We start from the raw sequence: 24,049 nt of genomic DNA on the forward strand, positions 1-24,049 counted from the left end.
CAATTGTGTCTCATCATGGTTCACCTCTTCTGACAGTTGCCCACTGTCGCCTTCGTTTGACCGTGGCTGCTCAAATATTTGGGCATCGCTACATGCAATCTCCTCTTGCCCCGCTTCCAGTGGACCGGGCGAGAGGCCCGAATCTATAAATGGAAAAGTGAACAGCTCTTCGGAGTGTCCAAGTGTGTCCAGTTGTCTCAAGGCACTCAGCATGGTGGGAGGAAGGAGGATCAGGGTGAAGAATATGAGGTCCAGACTCACGGCTCCTGAGACTTGACCGTGTGGAAGACAGGGTAATGGTGGTGGTGGCAAAGTAACTGGAAGCATTATCTGCTATCCAACCAATAACCTTTTCACACTGCTCTGTGTTCAATATTGGTGTTCTGCGGTCCCCTATTCATTGGGACACGAAGGTCGAGCGAGAAAATGTGGGTGTTTGTTGTGGCACAATTTCAGCTAGCCCACAGCCTCGGCCTCAACCTCTGCATGCATCATCATCACCACCACGTCACTTCCCCGTCCCTTGCCACGTGCCTTGCCCATTTTAAATGGAGTACAATATTTTTCACGTTCAGTACAAATGGCTGGATTTGAAAAGAAGTGATATGTGATACATGTGACGGAAAATCACAGTTTTAAATAGCTCGCCTGTAGGTTACTATTTTTTAACAGCGACCTCGTGTCAATAGCTTCGCTGACACACTGCAACAAAATTTCAATGGAGGCCAGAAATGGCAGAATTTTCAGCGCACTTACAGTACAGACCAAAAGTTTGGACACACATTCTCATTTACAGATTTTTCTGTATTTTCATGACTATGAAAATTGTACATTCACACTGAAGGCATCAAAACTATGAATTAACACATGTGGAATTATATACTTAACAAAAAAGTGTGAAACAACTGAAAATCTGTCTTATATTCTAGGTTCTTCAAAGTATTCATCTTTTGCTTTGATGACTGCTTTGCACACTCTTGGCATTCTCTTGATGAGCTTCAAGAGGAAGTCACCAGAAATGTTTTTCACTTCACAGGTGTGCCCTGTCAGGTTTAATAAGTGGGATTTCTTGCCTTATAAATGGGGTTGGGACCATCAGTTGTGTTGTGCAGGTGGAAACACAGCTGATAGTCCTACTGAATAGACTGTTAGAATTTGTATTATGGCAAGAAAAAAGCAGCTAAGTAAAGAAAAACGAGTGGCCATCATTACTTTAAGAAATAAAGGTCGGTCAGTCCGAAAAATTAGGCAAACTTTGAAAGTGTCCCCAAGTGCAGTTGCAAAAACCATCAAGCGCTACAAAGAAACTGGCTCACATGAGGACAGCCCCAGGAAAGGAAGACCAAGAGTCACCTCTGCTTCTGAGGATAAGTTAATCCAAGTCACCAGCCTCAGAAATCGCAGGTTAACAGCAGCTCAGATTAGAGACCAGGTCAATGCCACACAGAGTTCTAGCAGCAGACACATCTCTTCAACAACTGTTAAGAGGAGACTTTGTGCAGCAGGCCTTCTTGGTAACATAGCTGCTAGGAAACCACTGCTAAGGACAGGCAACAAGCAGAAGAGACTTGTTTGGGCTAAAGAACACAAGGAATGGACATTAGACCAGTGGAAATCTGTGCTTTGGTCTGATGAGTCCAAATTTGAGATCTTTAGCTCCTACCACCGTGTCTTTGTGCGACACAGAAAAGGTGAACGGATGGACTCTACTTGCCTAGTTCCCACCGTGAAGCATGGAGGAGGAGGTGTGATGATGTGGGGGTGCTTTGCTGGTGACACTGTTGGGGATTTATTCAAAATTGAAGGCATACTGAACCAGCATGGCTGCCACAGCATCTAGCAGCGGCATGCTATTCCATCCGGTTTGCGTTTAGTTGGACCATCATTTATTTTTCAACAGGAAAATGACCCCAAGCACACCTCCAGGCTGTGTAAGGGCTATTTCACCAAGCAGGAGAGTGATGGGGTGCTACGCCAGATGATCTGGCCTCCACAGTCACAAGACATGAACCCAATCGAGATGGTTTGGGGTGAGCTGGACCGCAGAGTGAAGGCAAAAGGGCCAACAAGTGCTAAGCATCTCTGGGAACTCCTTCAAGATTGTTGGAATACCATTTCCGGTGACTACCTCTTGAAGCTCATCAAGAGAATGCCAAGAGTGTGCAAAGCAGTCATCAAAGCAAAAGGTGGCTACTTTGAAGTGCCTAGAATAAAATACATATTTTCAGTTGTTTCACACTTTAATTCCACATGTGTTAATTCATAGTTTTGATGTCTTCAGTGTGAATGTACCATTTTCATAGTCATGAAAATACAGAAAAATCTTTAAATGAGAAGGTGTGTCCAAACTTTTGGTCTGTACTGTATATGTGATCCGTGTAACGGACAAACCACAGTTTTTAATAGCTGGCCTGTAGGTAACTATTTTTAACAGCGACCTCGTGTCAATAACTTTCCTGACACACTGCAACAAAATTTCAATGTAGACCAGAAATGGCAGAATTTTTAGCGTACTTATATGTGATCCGTGTGATGGACAAACCACAGTTTTAAATAGCTGGCCTGTAGGTAACTATTTTTAACAGTGACCTCGTGTCAATAGCTTCACTGTGACACTGCAACAAAATTTCAATGGAGGCCAGAAATGGCAGAATTTTCAGCGCACTTATATGTGATCCGTGTGACGGACAAACCACAGTTTTAAATAGCTGGCCCTGTAGGTAACTATTTTTAGCAAAGAACTGGAGTCAATAACTTCGCTAACACACTGCAACAAAATTTCAATGAAGGCCAGAAATGGCTGCGGCATTAGTGTGTGGCAGGCAATCCCTGCATCTTCATTGGGGCCAAACATGCAGGGAGGGAACCCGAGCTCCCGCCGAGCAATCCTGGAGCATCTCGAGCAGTGGGATGCTCGTGTGAGCACCAAGCAGTAATGAGCATGCTCGCTCATCACTAGTGGTCAGCTATGGAGCAGGTGATGACTATTGTGCTGTTGGTGGAGGAGGCTCAACAGTGCCTAAAAGCTGTTGTGCTGGTCAGTAGCAGCATGGTAGTGAATCCTATGTGCTGGCACCTCAGGTGTGGGAATTCTTCTCCACGTTAACGGAGGACTGATCTATTGAAGCATGCAGGCTGTGCTGTTTGAAAATAAGTCTTCTATATCCTGGCACACATCAACTAAGAAATATGTCACTCTGTCAGCACCTGAAACAGCATCGCCTTGTCATGAGGGGAATGCAAACTGATCAGCAAGGTTCTCCTTCTCCATGTGCTTGTTCTTCTGATAACCAGTCTACATCTACAAGTAGTGCCTTGTTGTTTTAATAAGCCCCAACATCATACTCACCTACAGGTTTCCATAGTCTTCTTCCACTCTCTATTGTGACATCAGTTAACCTCAGTATGTGCCCAAGAAGCATACTTCCAGTCATCCATTTGTGTGGAAACTGAACTCTCACGTGTCACAGTTGATGCCAAGCCATCTTGATTGTACTGCCTTTTGCAAAAGAATTATTTGCTCTCAGCCTCAATGGAAGATACGTAGTTGCCATTATTTTATGACAAATCCATGCCTGACAGATTTTGGCACAAAATGCTAAATGTTTCCCAAAGCAAACTGTATTGTGTTCCGTGAATCAGATTTTGCATATGTTTTACAACTCTCATCTTCTTTGTAATTTTGATGAAATTACATTTTATTATGCCTGTACCTGGGTTGACTTTCCCTGATAGCACCCTGCGGAGGATTGAACCCCTGAGTAGGGTAGGACACAAGGGGAAACATTATTTTTGGAATTTTCTTCCTTAAAATTCACAATTTCTGTTGAAATTGTTAATGATTTTATGGGGCAAGTGAATTGGCCTTATTAAAAGGATAAGCTTTTTTCCCTGCTCGGTGAACCTTTTGCAGAATGTACAGACATCTGTGTGACCAGATGGTCCCTCTTCTTTTCCTGTAGAGTTAACACTTCCTCATATGTCTAACCCCTGCACAGTGTAGGAGAACAAGAGGCAAAATTGTTGTAAATTATCAAAGCAAAATTATTGGAATTCTGTAAAACAATTTTCTAAAACAAAATTTTCAATTTTTGTTGAAATTGTGAATGTTTTTTTCGGGGTTACACTCCTCCATGTGTGCCAGCACTACAGATGCAATAAATAACTAAAGAAAGGCATTCCCAAAGGCCAGTGTTTGAGGGCTAGAGAATGGCTCATTTGATGTCTTGTTCAAAAGACAGGCAAGGGATCTTATGTCTTGTTTTCTAGAAAGTGGCTGCCCAAACAAAATTCTGAAAAGAGCGTTTGGTGAGGCAGAAAGAAGCGAGAGGACACAACTATTCACACCCATCCCCCCAAGAAACAAGTGAAGGAAAAATAAGCTTTATCACCACTTTTGACAACGGCTCACCTGAAATACGATCGATTTTACAGAAACACTAGATCATACGTCATATTGACAGAGACATAGGGGAAAATGTTGGCTCCTACTCATTAAATTGCATACTAAAGGGTAGGTCTGAAAGACAGATTTGTATACAGCTACTAGAGGGGTCATTAACAAGGCAACAAGTGTGTGTGGCCTTGAATACATTGACAAAACAAAACGTGAATTCAGAAGAAGATTGTAGGAACATCTCAGATATATTTCCAATAAAAAAGATACACCCCTGGCACGAGATGTCAATACTGAACATGGAAGTATATTTCTGAAATAGTTAATAATGGTTGATGATATCATATCCCCATTGCTCAACCCCTCCTAATCGGCTATCTCACTCTGAATAAGTGGTAACGTTATAGAGAGGTGCTCCTGCTTTGTATGGAGTTAGTGGGCGAAATTTGGTTAGACATGATCTTCACTCCATGCGTAAAGAAGAGCTCTATGTCTCCTGAGCACAGGGACACAATAAGCAATGTCCGCCTCCTCTTCGTCATCCCGGTGCGTGACGTGTGTTGTCCACTGAGTTCAGGTGGATATGTTCCATCGTACGGCTCCCTGGAAGTGATGTCACAGCGCTCGGTTATGACACCACTGCCATCATTATTGTTTATAGTGGAGAGGCAGATTTAGAGGCATAGCACAATATATAGCCGCAGGCGTGGTATTTTGTCTATCCAGCTGCTTTAGGTTGATCCAAATACCACTAATGAACACTTCCCTGTTGAATTGCTTGTGAGGAAATGCGTCGGGAGTATAAGTGAGCATGTGTGGCAAGAAATTCCTGGAAATGGGGTAATGTGTGGGTGGTTCATGGTGAGTCACCCCACCTCCCTGAAATACACTAGAGGATCATTGATGGACTTCCCCAGGACCCACAACTTATACTGGTGAAATTGTTCCTTTTTTATAATGCTGAGGTTTTCACACCACTTTTCTTATGCCTTTATTATACACCAATATTCTGATTGACTGCATAAGAATTGTACATTGGATGGTTGTTGAGCACTGTATGTCAATCTAGGGCATTTTTGTACATACACTGCTCAAAAAAATAAAGGGAACACTCAAATAACACATCCTAGATTTGAATGAATGAAATATTCTCATTGAATACTTTGTTCTATACACACTACAGGCTGATCCAACTTTGATGCAATGTCCTTAAAACAAGTCAAAATGAGGCTCAGTATTGTGTGTGGCCTCCACGTGCCTGTATGACCTCCCTACAACGCTTGGGCATGCTCATGATGAGGTTGTGGATGGTCTCCTGTGGGATCTCCTCCCAGACCAGGACTAAATCATCCGCCAACTCCTGGAAAGCCTGTGGTGCAATGTGACGTTGGTGGATGGAGCGAGACATGATGTCCCAGATGTGCTCAATCGGATTCAGGTCTGGGGAACTGGCGGGCCAGTCCATAGCTTCAATGCCTTCATCTTGCAGGAACTGCTGACACACTCCAGCCACATGAGGTCTGGCAATGTCCTACATTAGGAGGAACCCAGGTCCAACCGCACCAGCATATGGTCTCACAAGGGGTCTGAGGATCTCATCTCGGTACCTAATGACAGTCAGGCTACCTCTGTGCGGCCCTCCAAAGAAATGCCACCCCACACCATTACTGACCCACTGCCAAACTGGTCATGCTGAAGGATGTTGCAGGCAGCAGATTGCTCTACACGGAGTCTCCAGACTCTGTCACGTCTGTCACATGTGCTTAGTGTGGACCTGCTTTCATCTGTGAAGAGCACAGGGCGCCAGTGGCGACTTTGCCAATCCTGGTGTTCAGTGGTAAATGCCAAGCGTCCTGCACGGCGTTGGGCTGTGAGCACAATCCCCATCTGTGGACGTCGGGCCCTCATACCACCCTCATGGAGTCGGTTTCTAAACGTTTGTGCAGACACATGCACACTTGTGGCCTGCTGGAGGTAATTTTGCAGGGCTCTGGCAGTGGTCTTCCTGTTCCTCCTTGAACAAAGGTGGAGGTAGCGGTCCTGCTGCTGGGTTATTGCCCTCCTACGACCCCCTCCACATCTCCTAGTGTACTGGCCTGTCTCCTGGTAGCGCCTCCAGCCTCTGGACACTACGCTGACAGACACAGCAAACCTTCTTGCCACAGCTTGCATTGATGTGCCATCCTGGAGGAGATCCCACAGGAGACCATCCACAACCTCATCAGGAGCATGACCAGGCATTGTAGGGAGGTCACACAGGCACGTGGAGGCCACACACAATACTGAGCCTCATTTTGACTTGTTTTAAGGACATTACATCAAAGTTGGATCAGCCTGTAGTGTGTTTTTCCACTTTAATTTTGGGGGTGACTCCAAATTCAGGCCTCCATTGGTTAATAAATTTGATTTCCATTGTGTGATTTTGTTGTCAGAAAATTCAACTTTGTACAGAACAAAGTATTCAATGAGAATATTTCATTCATTCAGATCTAGGATGTGTTATTTGAGTGTTCCCTTTATTTTTTTGAGCAGTGTATCTTTTTGTGTTTGTCTTCTGTAGCCAGGAGGCATTTTAGATTATTCTTTATTAAAAGTTAAATTTAATAAGCTCTACCTCTGGTGTAGCTATGATAGCCTTTTGGTGGTTATTTTCATCCTAATATAAGATAAAATGTATATCAACAAATAACTAAGGTAGCAGGAATCACAGTAATATCAGATGATAGACCAAATTTTTTAAGTCCAGCTGCACCAACCTGATGCATGCTAGCAAACAGTCACAACATCTGAAAAGCCAGGTTTAGACGTACCGATACTGCGTCCTTTTTCATGTAGATACTGTAACCTGAGCTACAATCCCATATATTTCTGGCTCAGCAGATTGAACCAGTGGCAAGAAGTGACACAGTTTGACATAATTTCCAGCCTGCACTGTGTTGTCAGAGAGAGGATTGTCACATGCAGGCAGACCACGTTATCCACCTTACATTTGTCAACATGCATTAGGCACGGATCAATGCTGACTTTGAATCAGCTATGGCTGATGCCAATTAGCAAATCATGCTTACCATCTGCCTGCCTGTCTATCTTCTACACAGTTCTGCTGCCACCAATGCAGATAGCCCATGCTCATCCAGGCAACTACTCCTTGTCTATTATATCATCTAGCAGTAGTAGTAGTACTGCTGCTGCCAGTGCTGCCTTTAATGGCCCTATAATGCCAGACTGCTCCTTACCTTCCCATCCCAATGCTCTGCCATGCGGCTTCTGCTGCTGCCACTGCACAGCCACGTAAACTGTATTGCTGCTGCCAAGGCTGATGTTGCTAGCTTTATATTTCCAGACCTCTGCTTGGCTTTCCCATACTAATACTCTACTGTGCAACTTCTGCCACTGCCAATGCATAGCAATGTCAGTCACACATCTGCTGCACTCCTGTCAAGGAAGGCTTGATGAATAAGTTTGTTTTGTGTTGTGGATTATAAAAAAGGGATACATTTTTCACTACTAGCTGCCTCTTCAGAGAGGAAGAGGACTAGAACGCCAGTGCCTCCTTGGTAGGATGCTTCTCACCCTGCCAAACCAGATCTCACACTTTGTCATGTGACAAGGTTTGTTAGAAAGTCGATATTGACTTTTAGGATTACTGCTTCCTATAGGTGGCACTAGAGTTCTAGTCCTCTTCCTCTCTGAAGAGACAATTTGCATATTTCCAAGAGGAGCATTGCGGCTTAAAAGTCTCCTCACCTTGGCATGTCAGGCTTGACATGTCACTCTCCGCAAGGAGAAACAATACCCCTTGGATCACTACTAGTTGAAAAGCCATCACTTCATCACTTTCAAATGAGCTAAGCACACCTGATTTCATTTCCTAAATAAATTGTTAATTTTTGGAAACCTTGTGAAAAAGCTTTTGGTTCTTCATTTAGAAAAGAAAAAAGCTCTTGGAATTACACAAACATAAGTTTTGCACAATCTTGTGTGAAAAAGCTAGGTATAAACACCAGCAAGGCAAGCATCTGCCCTTAACACATAGCCAGGTAGTTGGAGGTTACTTTGACTTTAATAATTCTGTGTTTACACTGAACGGGTCAAAATAGGGTCAATACAGCGCTAGGAGAGCTCTGAGTGTAAGGCTATGTGTCCACAATGCAGAAATGCTCCGGATTTTTCCTGAGCGTTTCTGCATCTCCCTGGAAGAAAAAACGCATGCGGATTGTAGATGCGGATTGGAGATGCGGATTGTAGATGCGGATTGTACATGTGGATTGTACATGCGGATTGTACATGCGGATTGTACATGCGGATTGTACATGCGTTTTTCCTGCCAGGGATATGCGGATGTGAAGCGTTCTTCACATGCATTTCCGCATGCGGGTTGTCAAGTGCTTTCCAAGCGATTTTACCATCACTTGGAAAGTGCTTGTCAACTTGGTCACACTATACAAATCCATGCAACCGGCATGGATTTATATAGTGTGACCGAAAGAATGGTAAAAAATAAATATTATACTTACCTTCTGATGGCCCCTGGTGTCCTTGTCTTTGCTTGCCGGCAGCTCGCGGTAGATTAAAGGACCTGCCGACGTCAGCGGTTACGTGACCTGTCACATGACTAAATGACGTTACCGCAGGTCCTTTTAGTCTACCGCGAGCTGCCGGTAAGCCGAGACAAGGACACCGGGGGCCATCAGAAAGTAAGTATAATATTTATTTTTTATTTTATTCTTTTTTTTTACAGGTACTGTACTATGGTACCCGGGTCTGGAGGAGAGTCTCCTCTTCTCCAAACCCGGGTACCATTCACACATTGAAACGCATGGTATCCGCATGTACAGATCCAGTGATGCGGATGACATGCGGTCCAATGCAAGTCAATGGTGGCGAAAATGCCGCCCTTCCGCAAAATAATTGGTAGTGCTGTGGATTTTTCCGCAATGATAATCCGCAGTGGAAATTTCCGCAGCATGTGCACAGTACATGCGGATTATCATTGGGGAACATGGCAGGCCTTCTACCATGCGTTTTTTAAGCGTTTCTGCAGTGGAATTCCCGCTCTGGAAACGCTTAAAAAACACATAGTGGGCACACAGCCTTAGCCACCTTTTTTCAGGGCAGTTAGAGGCTTTGCAGTATTCAGATTTGTTGTGAAAATATTAGCCGCATATCAACATTCTGGTAAAATTCAGCGAGGCCGGCAAATTTGAATTTCAGTAGATTCAATCACCTATAATGTTGCTCATTATTTAATCTGTAAATCTTATGACTTCTACTGTCTATAATATTCTGCTCACTAAACTGTGAGTATTCTGTTTAGTGAGAAATATCAAAATTATATATATATATCGTGTATATTTTAGTTTTGATTTCTACATGCATAAGAGCATAGAGTATATCTCAAGGATACTAGTTTTCGAAAAGGGAGAGACAGCCATGTATTCTTACTCTTCACCAGTATACAGCAGCAAATAGTTGGCTGAGTCAGAGACCTTTGACACAGCTCTTTTGGTGTATTATTTGGCTTACTTACTACCCCTAATCAGGGCCGGCTCCAGGTTTTCGTGAGTCCTGGGCGAAAGAGTCTCAGTGGGCCCCTTTCACACATACCACAATTCATGATGCACAGATACCACAGAGAAATATAGATATAGTACAATGCCAAAGATTTCACTTCTTACATCACATGAGTGATATCTATTGTAAATTCTACAATAGCTCCGAAACCGCAGCACACAGTGTGTGACCTAGGAGGATTCAAAAGTTTTCATTTTTGACCGGACAGTATAGTACTCCATACAGTATTATGGGCACCACATAGTCCTCCATACAGTATTATGGGCACCACATAGTCCACCATATAGTATAATGAGCCCCGCATAGTCCTCCATACAGTATAATGTGCCCCACATAGTCCTCCATATAGTATTATGGGCACCACATAGTCCTCCATACAGAATAATGAGCCCCGCATAGTCCTCCATACAGTATAATGTGCCCCACATAGTCCTCCATACAGAATCATCTGCATCATATATTGCTCCATTCTGTACAAAGGGCCCATTATATTGCTCCGCACAGAATAATGAACCCCATATATTGCTCCATACAGTATAATGAGCCCCATATATTGCTCCGTACAGTATAATGAGCCACATATATTGCTTCATCAAGAATAATGAGCCTCATATATTGCTTCATACAGAATAATGGACCAGATATAATGCTCCACACAGAATAATGGACCCCATATAATGCTCTATACAGAATAATGTACCCCATATATTGCTCCATACAGAATAATAAACCCCATATATTGTTCCATTCAGAATAATGGGCCTCATATAATGCTCCATACAGAATAATGGACCCCATATAATGCTCCATGCAGAATAATGGACCCCATATATTGTTCCATACAAAATAATGGACCCCATATATTGTTTCATACAGAAAAGTGGGCCTCATATAATGCTCCATACAGAATAATGGACCTCATATAATGCGGCATACAGAATAATGGACCACATATATTGCTCCATACACAATAATGGGCCTTGTATAATGCTCCATACAGAGTAATTGATCCCATATAATGCTCACATGCAGAATAGTGAACCCCATATAATGCTCAATACCGAATAATGGACCCCATATAATGCTCCATATAGAATAATGGACCGCATATAATGCTCCATGCAGGATAATGGGCCTTGTATTATGCTCCATACAGAATAACTGACCCCATATAATGCCCCATACAGAATAATTGACCCCATATAATGCTCCATACAGAATAATGGGCCCCATATATCGCTCCATACAGGATAATGGGCCTTGTATAATGCTCCATACAGAATATTTGACCCCATATAATGCTACATAAAGAAAAATTGACCCCATATAATGCTCCATACAGAATAGTGGACCCAATATATTGCTCCATACAGAATAATGGACTTCATATAATGCGGCATACAGAATAATGGACCCCATATATTGCTCCATAAAGAATAATTGACCCCATATAATGCTACATACAGAATAATGGACCTCATATAATGTTCGATACAGAATAATTGACCCCATATAATGCTCCATACAGAATAATGGACCCCATATAAATCTCCATACAGAATAATGGGTCTCGTATATTGCTCCATACAGAATAATGGGCCTCATATAATGTTCCATACAGAATAATGGACACCATATAATGCTCTATAAAGAATAAAGGGATCCATATAATGCTCCATACATAATAATGAGCCTCATATATTGCCCCAAGCAGAATAATGGGCCTCATATATTACCCCAAACAGAATAATGGGCCCCATATGATGCTCCATAAAGAATAATGGGCCCCATATAATGCTCTATACAGAATAATGGACCCCATATATTACTCCATGCAAAATAATGGACCCCATTTATTGTTCCATACAGAATAATGTGCCTCATATAATGCTCCATGCAGAATATTGGACCCCATATAATGCTCCATACAGAATAATTGACCACATATTTTGCTCCATACAGAATAATGGGCCTCATATAATGCTCCATACAGAATATTGGACCCCATATAATGCTCCATACAGATTAGTGGACCCAATATATTGCTCCATACAAAATAATGGACTTCATATAATACTGCATACAGAATAATGGACCCCATATATTGCTCCAAACAGGATAATGGGCCTCATATAAAAGCTCCATACGGAATAATTGACCCCAAATAATGCTCCATACAGAATAATGGTCATCGTATAATGCTCCATAAAAAATAATTAACCCCAAATAATGCTCCATACAGAATAATGGGCCTCGTATAATGCTCCATAAATAATAATTGACCGCATATAATGCCCCATACAGAATAATGGACCCCATATAATGCTCCATATAGGATAATTGGCCTTGTATAATGCTGCATACAGAATAATTGACCCCATATAATGCTCGATACAGAATAATTGACCTCATATAATTCTCTATACAGAGTAATGGACCTCATATATTGCTACATACAGGATAATTGGCCTTACTTAATGATCCTTACAGAATAATTGACCCCATATAATGCTCAATACAGAATAATGGGCCCCGTATAATGCCCCATAAAGAATAATTGACCCCATATATTGCTCCATACAGAATAATGTGCCAGGTATAATGTTCCATAAAGAATAATTGACCCCATATAATGCTCCATACAGAATAATGGACCCCATATATTGCTCCTTACAGAATAATGGGCCTCGTATAATGCTCCATACAGAATTGACCCCATATAATGCTCCATACAGAATAATTGGACCCATATAATGCTCCATACGGAATAATGGGCCTCATGTAATGCTCCATGCAGGATAATGGGTCTTGCATTATGCTCCATACAAAATTATTGACCCCATATAATGCTCCATACAGAATAATTGACCCCATATAATGCTCCATACAGAATAATGGACCCCATATAATGCTCCATACAGAATAATGGACCTCATATAATACTCCATACAGAATAACAGGCCGCATATAATGCTCCATACAGAATATTGGACCCCATATAATGTTCCATACAGAATAATTGACCCAATATATTGTTCCATACACAATAATGGGCCTCATATAATGCTCCATACAGAATATTGGACCCCATGTAATGCTCCATACAGAATAGTGGACCCAATATATTGCTCCATACAGAATAATGGACTTCATATAATGCGGCATACAGAATAATGGACCCCATATATTGCTCCATACAGGATAATGGGCCTCATATAATGCTCCATACAGAATAATTGACGCCATATAATGCTCCATGCAGAATAATGGGCCTTGTATAATGCTCCATAAAGAATAATTGACCCCATATAATGCTCCATACAGAATAATGGACCCCATATAATGTTCCATGCAGAACAACTGACCCCATATAATGCTCCATAGAGAATAATGGACCCGATATAATACTCCATACAGAATAATGGGCCTCGTATATCGCTCCATACAGAATAATGGGCCTCATATAATGTTCCATACAGAATAATGGACCCCATATAATGCTCTATAAAGAATAATGGGATCCATATAATGGCCCATACATAATAATGAGCCTCATATATTGCCCCAAGCAGAATAATGGGCCCCATATATTACCCCAAACAGAATAATGGGCCCCATATAATGCTCCATACAGAATAATGGGCCCCATATAATGCTCCATACAGAATAATGGACCCCATATAATGCTCCATACAGAATAATGGACCCCATTTATTGCTCCATGCAAAATAATGGACTCCATATATTGTTCCATACAGAACAATGGGCCTCATATAATGCTCCATACAGAATATTGGACCCCATATAATGCTCCATACAGAATAATTGACCCCATATTTTTCTCCATACAAAATAATGGGCCTCATATAATGCTCCATAAAGAATATTGGACCCCATATAATGCTCCATACAGAATAGTGGACCCAATATATTGCTCCATACAGATTACTGGACTTCATATAATACTGCATACAGAATAATGGGCCCCATATGTTGCTCCATACAGGATAATGGGCCTCATATAATGCTCCATACAAAATAATTGACCACATATAATGCTCCATACAGAAAAATGGGCCTCGTATAATGCTCCATAAAGAATAATAGACCCCATATAATGCTTCATACAGAATAATGGGCCTCGTATAATGCTCCATAAAGAATAATTGACCTCATATAATGCCCCATACAGAATAATAGACCCCATATAATGCTCCATACAGGATAATTGGCCTTGTATAATGCTCCATACAGAATAATTAACCCCATATAATGCTCCATACAGAATAATTGACCCCATATAATGCTCCTTACAGAATTATTGACCCAATATAATGCTCCATACAGAATAATGGGCCTCGTATAATGCCCCATAAAGAATAATTGACCCTATATAATGCTCCATACAGAATAATGGGCCACGTATAATGCTCCATAAAGAATAATGGACCCCATATAATGCTCCATACAGGATAATGGGCCTTGTATAATGCTCCATACAGGGCAGTTGACCCCATATAATGCTCCATACAGAATAATTGACCCCATATAATGCTCCATACAGAGTAATGGACCCCATATATCCATATATTGCTTCATACAGGATAATGGGCCTTGCATAATGCTCCATACAGAATAATGGGCATCATATAATGCTCCATACAGAATAATGGACCCCATATATTGCTCCTTACTGAATAATGGGCCTCGTATAATGCTCTATACAGAATAATGAACCCCATATAATGCTCCATACAGAATAATGGGACCCATATAATGCTCCATACAGTAAAGTGGGCCTCGTATATTGCTCCATACAGAATAATGGGCCTCTTGTAATGCTCCATACAGAATAATGGACCCCATATAATGCTCTATAAAGAATAATGGGATCCATATAATGCTCCATACATAATAATGGGCCTCATATATTGCTTCATTCAGAATAATGGACCTCATATATTGCCCCAAGCAGAATAATAGGCCCCATATATTACCCCAAACAGAATAATGGGCCCCATATAATGCTTCATACATAATGAGCCCCGTATAATGCTGCATACAGAATAATGGACCCCATATAATGCTCCATACAGAATAATGGGCCTCATATATTGCTCCATACAGAATAATGGGCCTCATATAATGTTCTCTACAGAATAATAGACCCCATATAATGCTCCATACATAATGGGCCCCATATAATTCTCCATACAGAATAGATCCCATATATTGCTCCATACAGAATGGGCCTCATATAATGCTCCATATATAATGGGCCCCATATAATGCTCCATATATTGCATCATACTTAATGGGCACCATACAATGCTCCATAAATATTGGACCTCATATAATGCTTCATACATAATGGGCCCCATATAATGCTCCATATATAATGGGCCCCATACAATGGCCCATACACAAAAAAAAATTCTCACCTCTCCTCGCTGGTCGCTGCTCTGCACTCCTCAGCGTCGCCGTCTTCTGGCTGTCTGCACTGTGACTTCTCAGCAGGGGGTGCACTGTAGTGACATCATCGCGCCTTCTGCCCTGAGATTTCCCAAGTCAGGAGATGCGGAGGAGACTGGAGCTGCAGAGAAACAGGGAGAGGTAAATGCCAGGGCCCTGAGCAAGCGAGGAAGGCCCTCTCGCAGATACTGGCACCGGGCTCCCCCGACTCATGGGCCCCATAGTGTGCCGGTGTCCTTGATGACGAGTGGGCCCCCCCCGCTTGATCAGGGCCCCGGCACTTGCCCAGGTGCTGATGCCGGCCCTGCCTCCAATAGTAAGTAAGCCAAATAATACCCCAAAAGAACTGTATCAAAGGCCTCTGACTCAGTCAACTGTTTGTACGAGAGAACGTTCATAACTTGCATAAGATCATAAGGAAGAAAACATATAAAGCTGTCATGTTGGGATATTGTTTCTTGCAGGTTGGAGACAGTCCCTCTGCCTCATGTTGGAGATCAAGATATACATATCAAGATGCTGGCTGCACCAGTTAATCCTGCAGATGTCAATATGTTGCAAGGTAAGCTGCTTTGTGAGATCCTAGTCACTGGTGTTTTTTCTGGTTGGTAAAGATAAAATCAAAAACCAATTATAAATTCAATATATTTGTAACCATTATGATCTTACTGGCGATAACCCTGAATATATTATATATAGTATGTGTTACCAACACATATTTCACAGTGCTGAAGTATTCTATTTGTGCAATGATCACCCAGCTCACGACTGTGGAAGAATAAGAATAGGAATTTTAATAATGATGCAGTCCGATCTCCACTCGCCTCCTCAAATTGTTAAGAGACCATTGTCCTTTTATCATAGTAGGCCATATAATAAATATATGAAAATTTATGTAAATCGACACTACTACACTATATGGACAATTGTATTGGGTGGGATAGCTACACATGACATCTACAGTAGCTTCTATATCATTCCCCCTTCACAACCCATAAGCATTAATATGAATTTAGTCTTTTTGCAGCCATATTAACTTCTGCTCTTCTGCAAAGGTTTACAACAAGATTTTTGAGTGTGGCTGTGGAAATTTTTGTCCATATATTCAGAAGAACATTTGATGTAGGAAGAGAGGGTTTTGCTCACGATCTCCATTCTAGTTTATCTCACAGGTGTGTGATCGAGGTCAGGGATGCATGTAGACCAGTCAAGTTTTTTCACACCAAACTCACCCAATCATGCTTTTATGGATCTTGCTTTATGCAGTGAGACTCGGTCATGCGGGAACAGAAAAGGACCTAACCAAACTCCTCCTACAATTTAGAAAGTATACAATGATCAAAAATGTCTTTGAATGCTGAAGGATTAGGATTTCACTTCAATTAACTAAGGGGCATAGGCCAACCACTGAGATACACCCACACAGCATTATCCCTCCTTCACCAAACTTTATAGTTTACATAATGCAGTCAGGGTGGTAAACCCACAGAACACATTTCCAATACTCCAAAGTCCAGCGGTATTGTCAACTTTTATGCACAATATACCTCAGAACTCAGTGACCCCTCTCTGTAACTTTATGTCGTCTTCCACTTTATAGCTGGGTTGCGGGAGTTCCTCGCCCCTTCCACTTTTCAATAATACCTGTTACAGTTGACCAGGAAATATATAATGTAGGAGGGGAGAAATGTTCTGAATTTACTTATTACAGCGGTGACATCCTATGACAGTCCTATGCTTGAATTTGGTTAAAGCTTCAGAAGCCAGAGGCTAGGGGTTGGGATTTTATACAAATATGGCAATTGTGTTAAATGAGCAACCTGAATTCAATAGAGTTATGTCCCAGAGATGAGCGGACTAATACAAGGAAGATGGAGTTTGAGTGAAATTTCCTTAAATTCACAGTTTCACGGTCCTCTCTCTCTTGTAGAGTGTAAGCTCTTGTGATCAGCAAGGTCCATTCTCTCTCTTATGGTCAGTGTGGTCCTTGCTCTCTCTTCTGTAGAGTGTAAGTGTTACGCCTACTGGTGGTGCACATGGATTTGTGGACCCACTGTGCCACGGACCGGGCCTACCCTGGAGGGACATAACTAAGCAGATACCTTGGTGTTCACTGGAGCAGGTAGGTGGAGGTGCGGCAGGTAGCTGCCAGGTACCACTCCAGAGTGGTGTCTGGCAGTAACTGCTGAACCCAGGGGTCAGGTGAGCTGACTGATTAGGGCTCCATTCAGACTCAGTAGATACAGTCTATGATCACTGACACGGAGACTTACATAGGGAAACGTTCAGACACTGTCACGCAAGGTATGGGAAAGACTAAGTGCAACACAAAGGGAAGAGGGGAATAGAGCTCAGACTCTAGAGAAAGGGGAGAGTGTAGATCTCCTAGTCTGATCTGATATCACCCTGTCTCCCATACTGCCCCTATATTGGTTCTTCACCAATCACCACACAGGAACCTACCCCTGTGTTTCTCTAGTGCTTGGCCCTGGATAGCGAAGGGGAGGGATGAGCACTAGTCGATTCCCACTAACTACTAAAGACAACAGTGTAGACAGACACGGAGGAAAAATAACTTAGCTTGAGCCGACTTCAGAGAGATAACACACACGTCCCCTTAGCACCAGAGAGAAAGTAAACAGACTGCATTCGCTCCAAGCTTTCACCAGGAAACAAGTGGACATTACTGGCGCCACCCTGCAGCAAAGTGAAACTATTTAAACACCCAGGCAAGGGTGTCAATTAGAGCAGGAGGGAGGTAGCTGCTGGGTCCTATAGTGAAACAGCTAAGAAGCTGTCTGTAATGCCAAATGAAGAGAACTTCTGCAACCAACCACAGGGCAACTGTCTGTGACATCTGACACACCCGTGACAGACACTGGCCGCATCGGGACCAGGGGACTTAGGGAACAGGGCTGGCCGCACCAGGACCAGGGGACAATGTTCGAGGCACTGGCCACACCAGAACCAGGGGACTACGGACTACGGACTCTGGTCACATCGGGACCTCACAACTCACTAGCAGTATACCTTACTAACTAATGATTTATTATGTTGCTTGGCAACTCCCTAGGGAAGAGGGAGTTTTTTTTATATAAGATGCCTCCCAGCGGTTGGCTGGGAGCCATCTTGCAGGTGTACTGCTTATGCTAAATGCCTCTTATCAACAACCTGAGATTATTTAGCATATGTGCATACAGGAAGTGAGGACAGGTAGCAGAAGTGTGCTGGGGATCACGCCGAGGGCCAAAGCGGTGAGTAAGCCTGGTGTCCCTGCACGGAGACAGAAGGGGACAGCATGCAGGGGTGCCAGGCATAGCGTTACAGTAAGCTCTTATAGTCAGAAGGGTCCTCTCTCTGTTCTGTAGAGTGTAATCTATTATGGTTAGTGGGGTACTCTCTCTCTTCTCTACTCCACATGTATTTTTAGAGCAATTACGAGCTTTCCAATATTGAGATTTGTGCAAATTTATTGGCCGCAAATTAGATTTGAGGGAAAATTTGGCGAAATCAGCGAATTTGAATTTCAAAAGATCCGCTCATCTCTTGTCCTAAGACTTTTGCCCAAAAAGTGTATTACTAGATACTCTAATTACTACTTAAGCCCTTCTATTTTGACACATTCTCATGATTATTGCTAACTCCTTTCATTAACTCTGTGCAGGGAACTATGGAATTTTACCACACTTACCAGCAGTAGGTGGTAACGAGGGAGTGGGGGAGGTGATAAAAGTTGGTTGCCAAGTCCATGGATTCAAAACAGGAGATTGGGTTATACCTGTCGATTGTGGCTTTGGTAAGTCCTTTTTAATGGAATAATTTTTAATTATATTTATGTCATTTTATTCTAAAACATTTTGAGAACATACTACTATTTACTAGTTCATAAAGAGTTCATAAAGTGAATGTAGTAATACTTCACTTATTTTATACAGATTTTGAGTTTTAGATCAGTCACGTTAAAAGAACAAGTAATATATTTTGCTGGCTCCTTTTTGGAGTCTGTATGGGGTTTATTTGAACTCTGCAGCTAATCATGTTCCAATCCAGCTCTAACTGTTTAACTGTTACCTGAGCTCCCACAATGCACTGCTCTCTGGTATCGGAAATCCAGTACATTTTGGATTATAGTGTCTACATGGAGAATAAAATGCCTGTAAGTAAAATACAGTAAAAATATTAAAAGTGTTTAACTTTTTGTATAGTTTTGTGAATACATTGTGATAAGGTTTTCACTGAAAAGGGTATTTGAGTTGTAAAGTATTATCAGCAATTTTCATCTATCGGTAGATCAGTGGGGGAAGGATTCCCACCAATAACTAAACATGGGCGTCCTGAATCACTTGTTTAAATTCAGAGGTGGTTGACCATTCATTGTACTGGGCCATCCACTGTCTATGAGACTTTCAGAGATAGCTGATCACTATACTTATCTATTTGGCAGTTCTGTAGACAGTGAATTGACTTTTAGAGTGCATGCTCAATCACCTCTCCATTCACACGGGAAAATCAAGTTCCACATACCACCTGGTCCCCAACTGATTTTCAAGCCTTCTTTCCTTGCATATGACTACAATGACATGTCCATACAAACAAAATTGGATTATATGGATATGCGACTACTGAGGCCAATCACTGGCCATAGTACTAGTGCGTTGTTCACCGCTGCAGCAATGGATTGGCTGCATTGTTTACATGATGTCCCAACTGGAAGAGAAAGCTCTATGACCGTACGGAAGAGCGTAGAGGACTGGTTATGCCGGCGCAATTTTTTGGCCATGCTGGAATTGTTTTAAAAAACAAAAACATATTGTACAAACTCCTGGATTGTCAATGGTTTCCTTCTATATAGATAATAGAAATAATAAAACTGATTAAAGTAGCGAATAAATATCTGTATAATAATGTGGAGGTTTGTTAAAATGAATCCCACATATTTTACTCTTTTATTGCTCTTCCATTTTACATTATTTGCTTTACAATATGACCGCGCTCATGCTGCACACAAAGATCTGCACAGCTTTGCCTTTTAACTCCACTGACACATTATGAACGGATTTATATATTCAGAACAGGTTATTATTTGGATATTGTAGTAAAGGAAAGCCCCAGCATGTGATCTCCTTAAAATTCTTTCCTTTATTTAGACCCTTTAGAATCCATCTAGTACAGAAACCACCAGTCTACTGACGCTTTCCAGACTCTCAGGCCCTTAGTCATTATTTGAATATTATTATAAAAAGTGAGCTTTTTATCTGTAATAAAGTCTTAGAGGACAATAAAAGAACTGGCATGGTATGGGCAATATTACTGATGTTTGAGCTGCCGTCACATCAAAGTGCTCCGACTGAGAAGTGACCATATCGCACTGATTCCAATAAGCCTCAGATACGAGTCAGTGAATGCTTGGATTGAATACAAGTGTGCGGTTTTTAGTAGAAATTCAGTGGCTAAATAATGTTTCATCTTTAAAGTGCACAGAAAAATTATTTCTTGCTTTACTTTGATGTAGTGATGAAGCAATTGCGTTTGATCATATATTTATTTTATAAATTGAATCCATCAAGACAATTCATCCATCATACTTTGGGTTATACCCATACAGCCCATTCTGTCCCTTCCCCAGTATTAATATGGTTCTCAATTAGGTATTTGTAGTGATACCATTTTATTTAATAGCAGTTTAAATTGAGTATTATTTTATACTTTCCCAACAAAGCTTTTCTCTCCGCCCACAATTATGTTTATTCACGTCATATTTCCCATATATTACTTTACGGAGCTTGAGATACTCTCATACACGTAGGTCTGTGTTTCGTATGAGGTGATGTAGTAACCAGATGACCTAGGAATTCCTGTAGTTTCAATAAAATCACTGTATCAGCAGGAGATTATCACTAGAGGACTAGTTGCCTTGTGCCATGTAGTCCTGCTGCTCTATATAATCGCCCCCCACCACTGATTAGCAGTTTTCTGCCAATTTACAATGTACCCAGAAGGCTTGTAATCAGTAGTGTGGGCCGATTATATAGAGGTCAGGATTTAGAGAACTGGTAGATCTGCAGCACAGAAAACAGATTTCAGCAAAACTGCACCAAGCAGCACAGTAAATGATACATCACTGGAATCAATGTCTCTGTTCCTACATCTTGCTGCTTTTAGATTACATAGTAAAATAATACTGACAGATATCTATTAATGGAAATAATACCCATTGCACATAACAAAACAGTTTGTATTGCCTACTGTAGGGAGAAGTAGAGTTCTGTATTATGGTGCTGTGTATGGTGTCATGTGCTACAGCAGGATAGCTTCATACACTGCTCAAAAAAATAAAGGGAACACTTAAACAACAGAGTATAACTCCAAGTAGATCAAACTTCTGTGAAATCAAACTGTCCATTTAGGAAGCAACACTGATTGACAATCAATTTCACATGCTGTTGTGCTGTGCAAATGGAATAGACAATAGATGGAAATTATTGGCAATTATCAAGACACACTCAATAAAGGAGTGGTTCTGCAGGTCGGGACCACAGACCACATCTCCGTACCAATGCTTTCTGGCTGATGTTTTGGTCACTTTTGAATTTTGGTTGTGCTTTCACACTCATGGTAGCATGAGACGGACTCTACAACCCACAGAAGTTGCTCAGGTAGTGCAGCTCATCCAGGATGGCACATCAATGCGAGCTGTGGCAAGAAGGTTTGCTGTGTCTGTCAGCGTAGTGTCCAGAGGCTCGAGGCGCTACCAGGAGACAGGCCAGTACACCGGGAGACGTGGAGGGGGCCGTAGGAGGGCAACAACCCAGAAGCAGGAACACCGCTACCTCCACCTTTGTGCAAGGAGGAACAGGAGGAGCACTGCCAGAGCCCTGCAAAATGACCTTCAGCAGGCCACAAATGTGCATGTATCTGCAAAAACAGTTAGAAACCGACTCCATGAGGGTGGTATGAGGGCCCGACATCCACAGATGGGGGTTGTGCTCACAGCCCAACACCGTGCAGGATGCTTGGCATTTGCCACAGAACACCAGAATTGGCAAAGTCGCCACTGGCGCCCTGTGCTCTTCACAGATGAAAGCAGGTTCACACTGAGCACATGTGACAGACGTGACAGAGTCTGGAGACGCCATGGAGAGTGATCTGCTGCCTGCAACATCCTTCAGCATGACCGGTTTGGCAGTGAGTCAGTAATGGTGTGGGGTGGCATTTCTTTGGAGGACTGCACAGCCCTCCATGTGCTTGCCAGAGGTAGCCTGACTGCCATTAGGTACCGAGATGAGATCCTCAGACCACTTGTGAGACCATATGCTGGTGCCGTTGGCCCTGGGTTCCTCCTAATGTAGGACAATGCCAGACCTCATGTGGCTGGAGTGTGTCAGCAGTTCCTGCAAGATGAAGGCATTGAAGCTATGGAATGGCCTGCCCATTCCCCAGACCTGAATCCGATTGAGCACATCTGGGACATCATGTCTCGCTCCATCCACCAACGTCACGTTGCACCACAGACTGTCCAGGAGTTGGCGGATGCTTTAGTACAGGTCTGGGATGAGATCCCACAGGACACCATCCGCAACCTCATCAGGAGCATGCCCAGGCATTGTAGGGAGGCCATACAGGCACGTGGAGGCCACACAATACTGAGACTCATTTTGACTTCTTTTAAGGACATTACATCAAAGTTGGATCAGCCTGTAGTGTGTTTTTCCACTTTAATTTTAGGGGTGACTTCAAATCCAGGCCTCCATTGGTTAATAAATTTGACTTCCATTGATGATTTTTGTGTGATTTTGTTGTCAGCACATTCAACTTTGTACAGAACAAAGTATTCAATGAGAATATTTCATTCATTCAGTTCTAGGATGTGTTATTTGAGTGTTCCCTTTATTTTTTTGAGCAGTGTATGACAGGACTGCAAGGACTGGCCAAGGGATAGAACTAGGGCGCCTCTGGAAGAGGGTTACAATTAATGGCATAAAAATAAACCAATATTGTTGTTCAAGTTCTCTTTACAACTTATTTAATGTTGTGAGATGCTTAAAGGGTTTGTCAACCTTTGTGGACAATTTTTTTTTCTCACTTTAATGCATGAAATTGGGACTAAAATCATTTTTTTCAATTTGGTTTCATTAAAAATGTTATACTGTTTGCCTCCTATAGCAGCTATTATATGTCTATTTCTCTATTTCTGTCTATTTCTGCAGAAAATAGAAAAAAATCTCCAGCAATCAGGAAATTAAATATCCAAAAACTTTATTTATGAAAATCCAATAAAACCATAAATATGGAAATCAGCAACCACCAAGTGTCCAATATGAAGATTGACACGTTTCGATTGCACCAGTCTTAGACATGATCTATTGTAGCATGTTAGGAACACCATTCTTATATTAAGGTAACTCCCCCCTGCAAGCACATATGTGCCGGGTTAGCAATTAGATCTGGGATCAAATCCATTGGGTATTTGTTCATTGGGGGAAACGTTAGTAAAGTGGGTGAATCATTATCTTCAACTACTGGTGATTACATTGCCAGGGTAAATTAAAGACACTAAAATGACCGTCGCTACTCTTTTCATAAATTTTCATAAATAAAGTTTTTGGA

The 24,049-nt window shown here is 41.9% G+C and overlaps 1 protein-coding gene across 1 annotated transcript in view; it reads left to right on the forward strand.

Annotated features, from left to right (window-relative positions):
• LOC141258205 (enoyl-[acyl-carrier-protein] reductase, mitochondrial-like) overlaps positions 1-24,049 on the forward strand; it is a 109,587-nt gene that overhangs the window by 48,659 nt on the left and 36,879 nt on the right. The window contains exons 2-3 of the mRNA XM_073673207.1: positions 15,907-16,004; positions 19,107-19,238. Coding sequence (XP_073529308.1) covers positions 15,907-16,004; positions 19,107-19,238 — 230 coding nt within the window. The remainder of the gene's footprint in view (positions 1-15,906; positions 16,005-19,106; positions 19,239-24,049) is intronic.

The sequence above is a fragment of the Phyllobates terribilis genome, unplaced genomic scaffold (assembly GCF_046119375.1).
Source record: "Phyllobates terribilis strain yellow unplaced genomic scaffold, ASM4611937v1 Scaffold_3__8_contigs__length_932513732, whole genome shotgun sequence".
In the NCBI taxonomy this organism is placed as follows: domain Eukaryota; kingdom Metazoa; phylum Chordata; class Amphibia; order Anura; family Dendrobatidae; genus Phyllobates; species Phyllobates terribilis.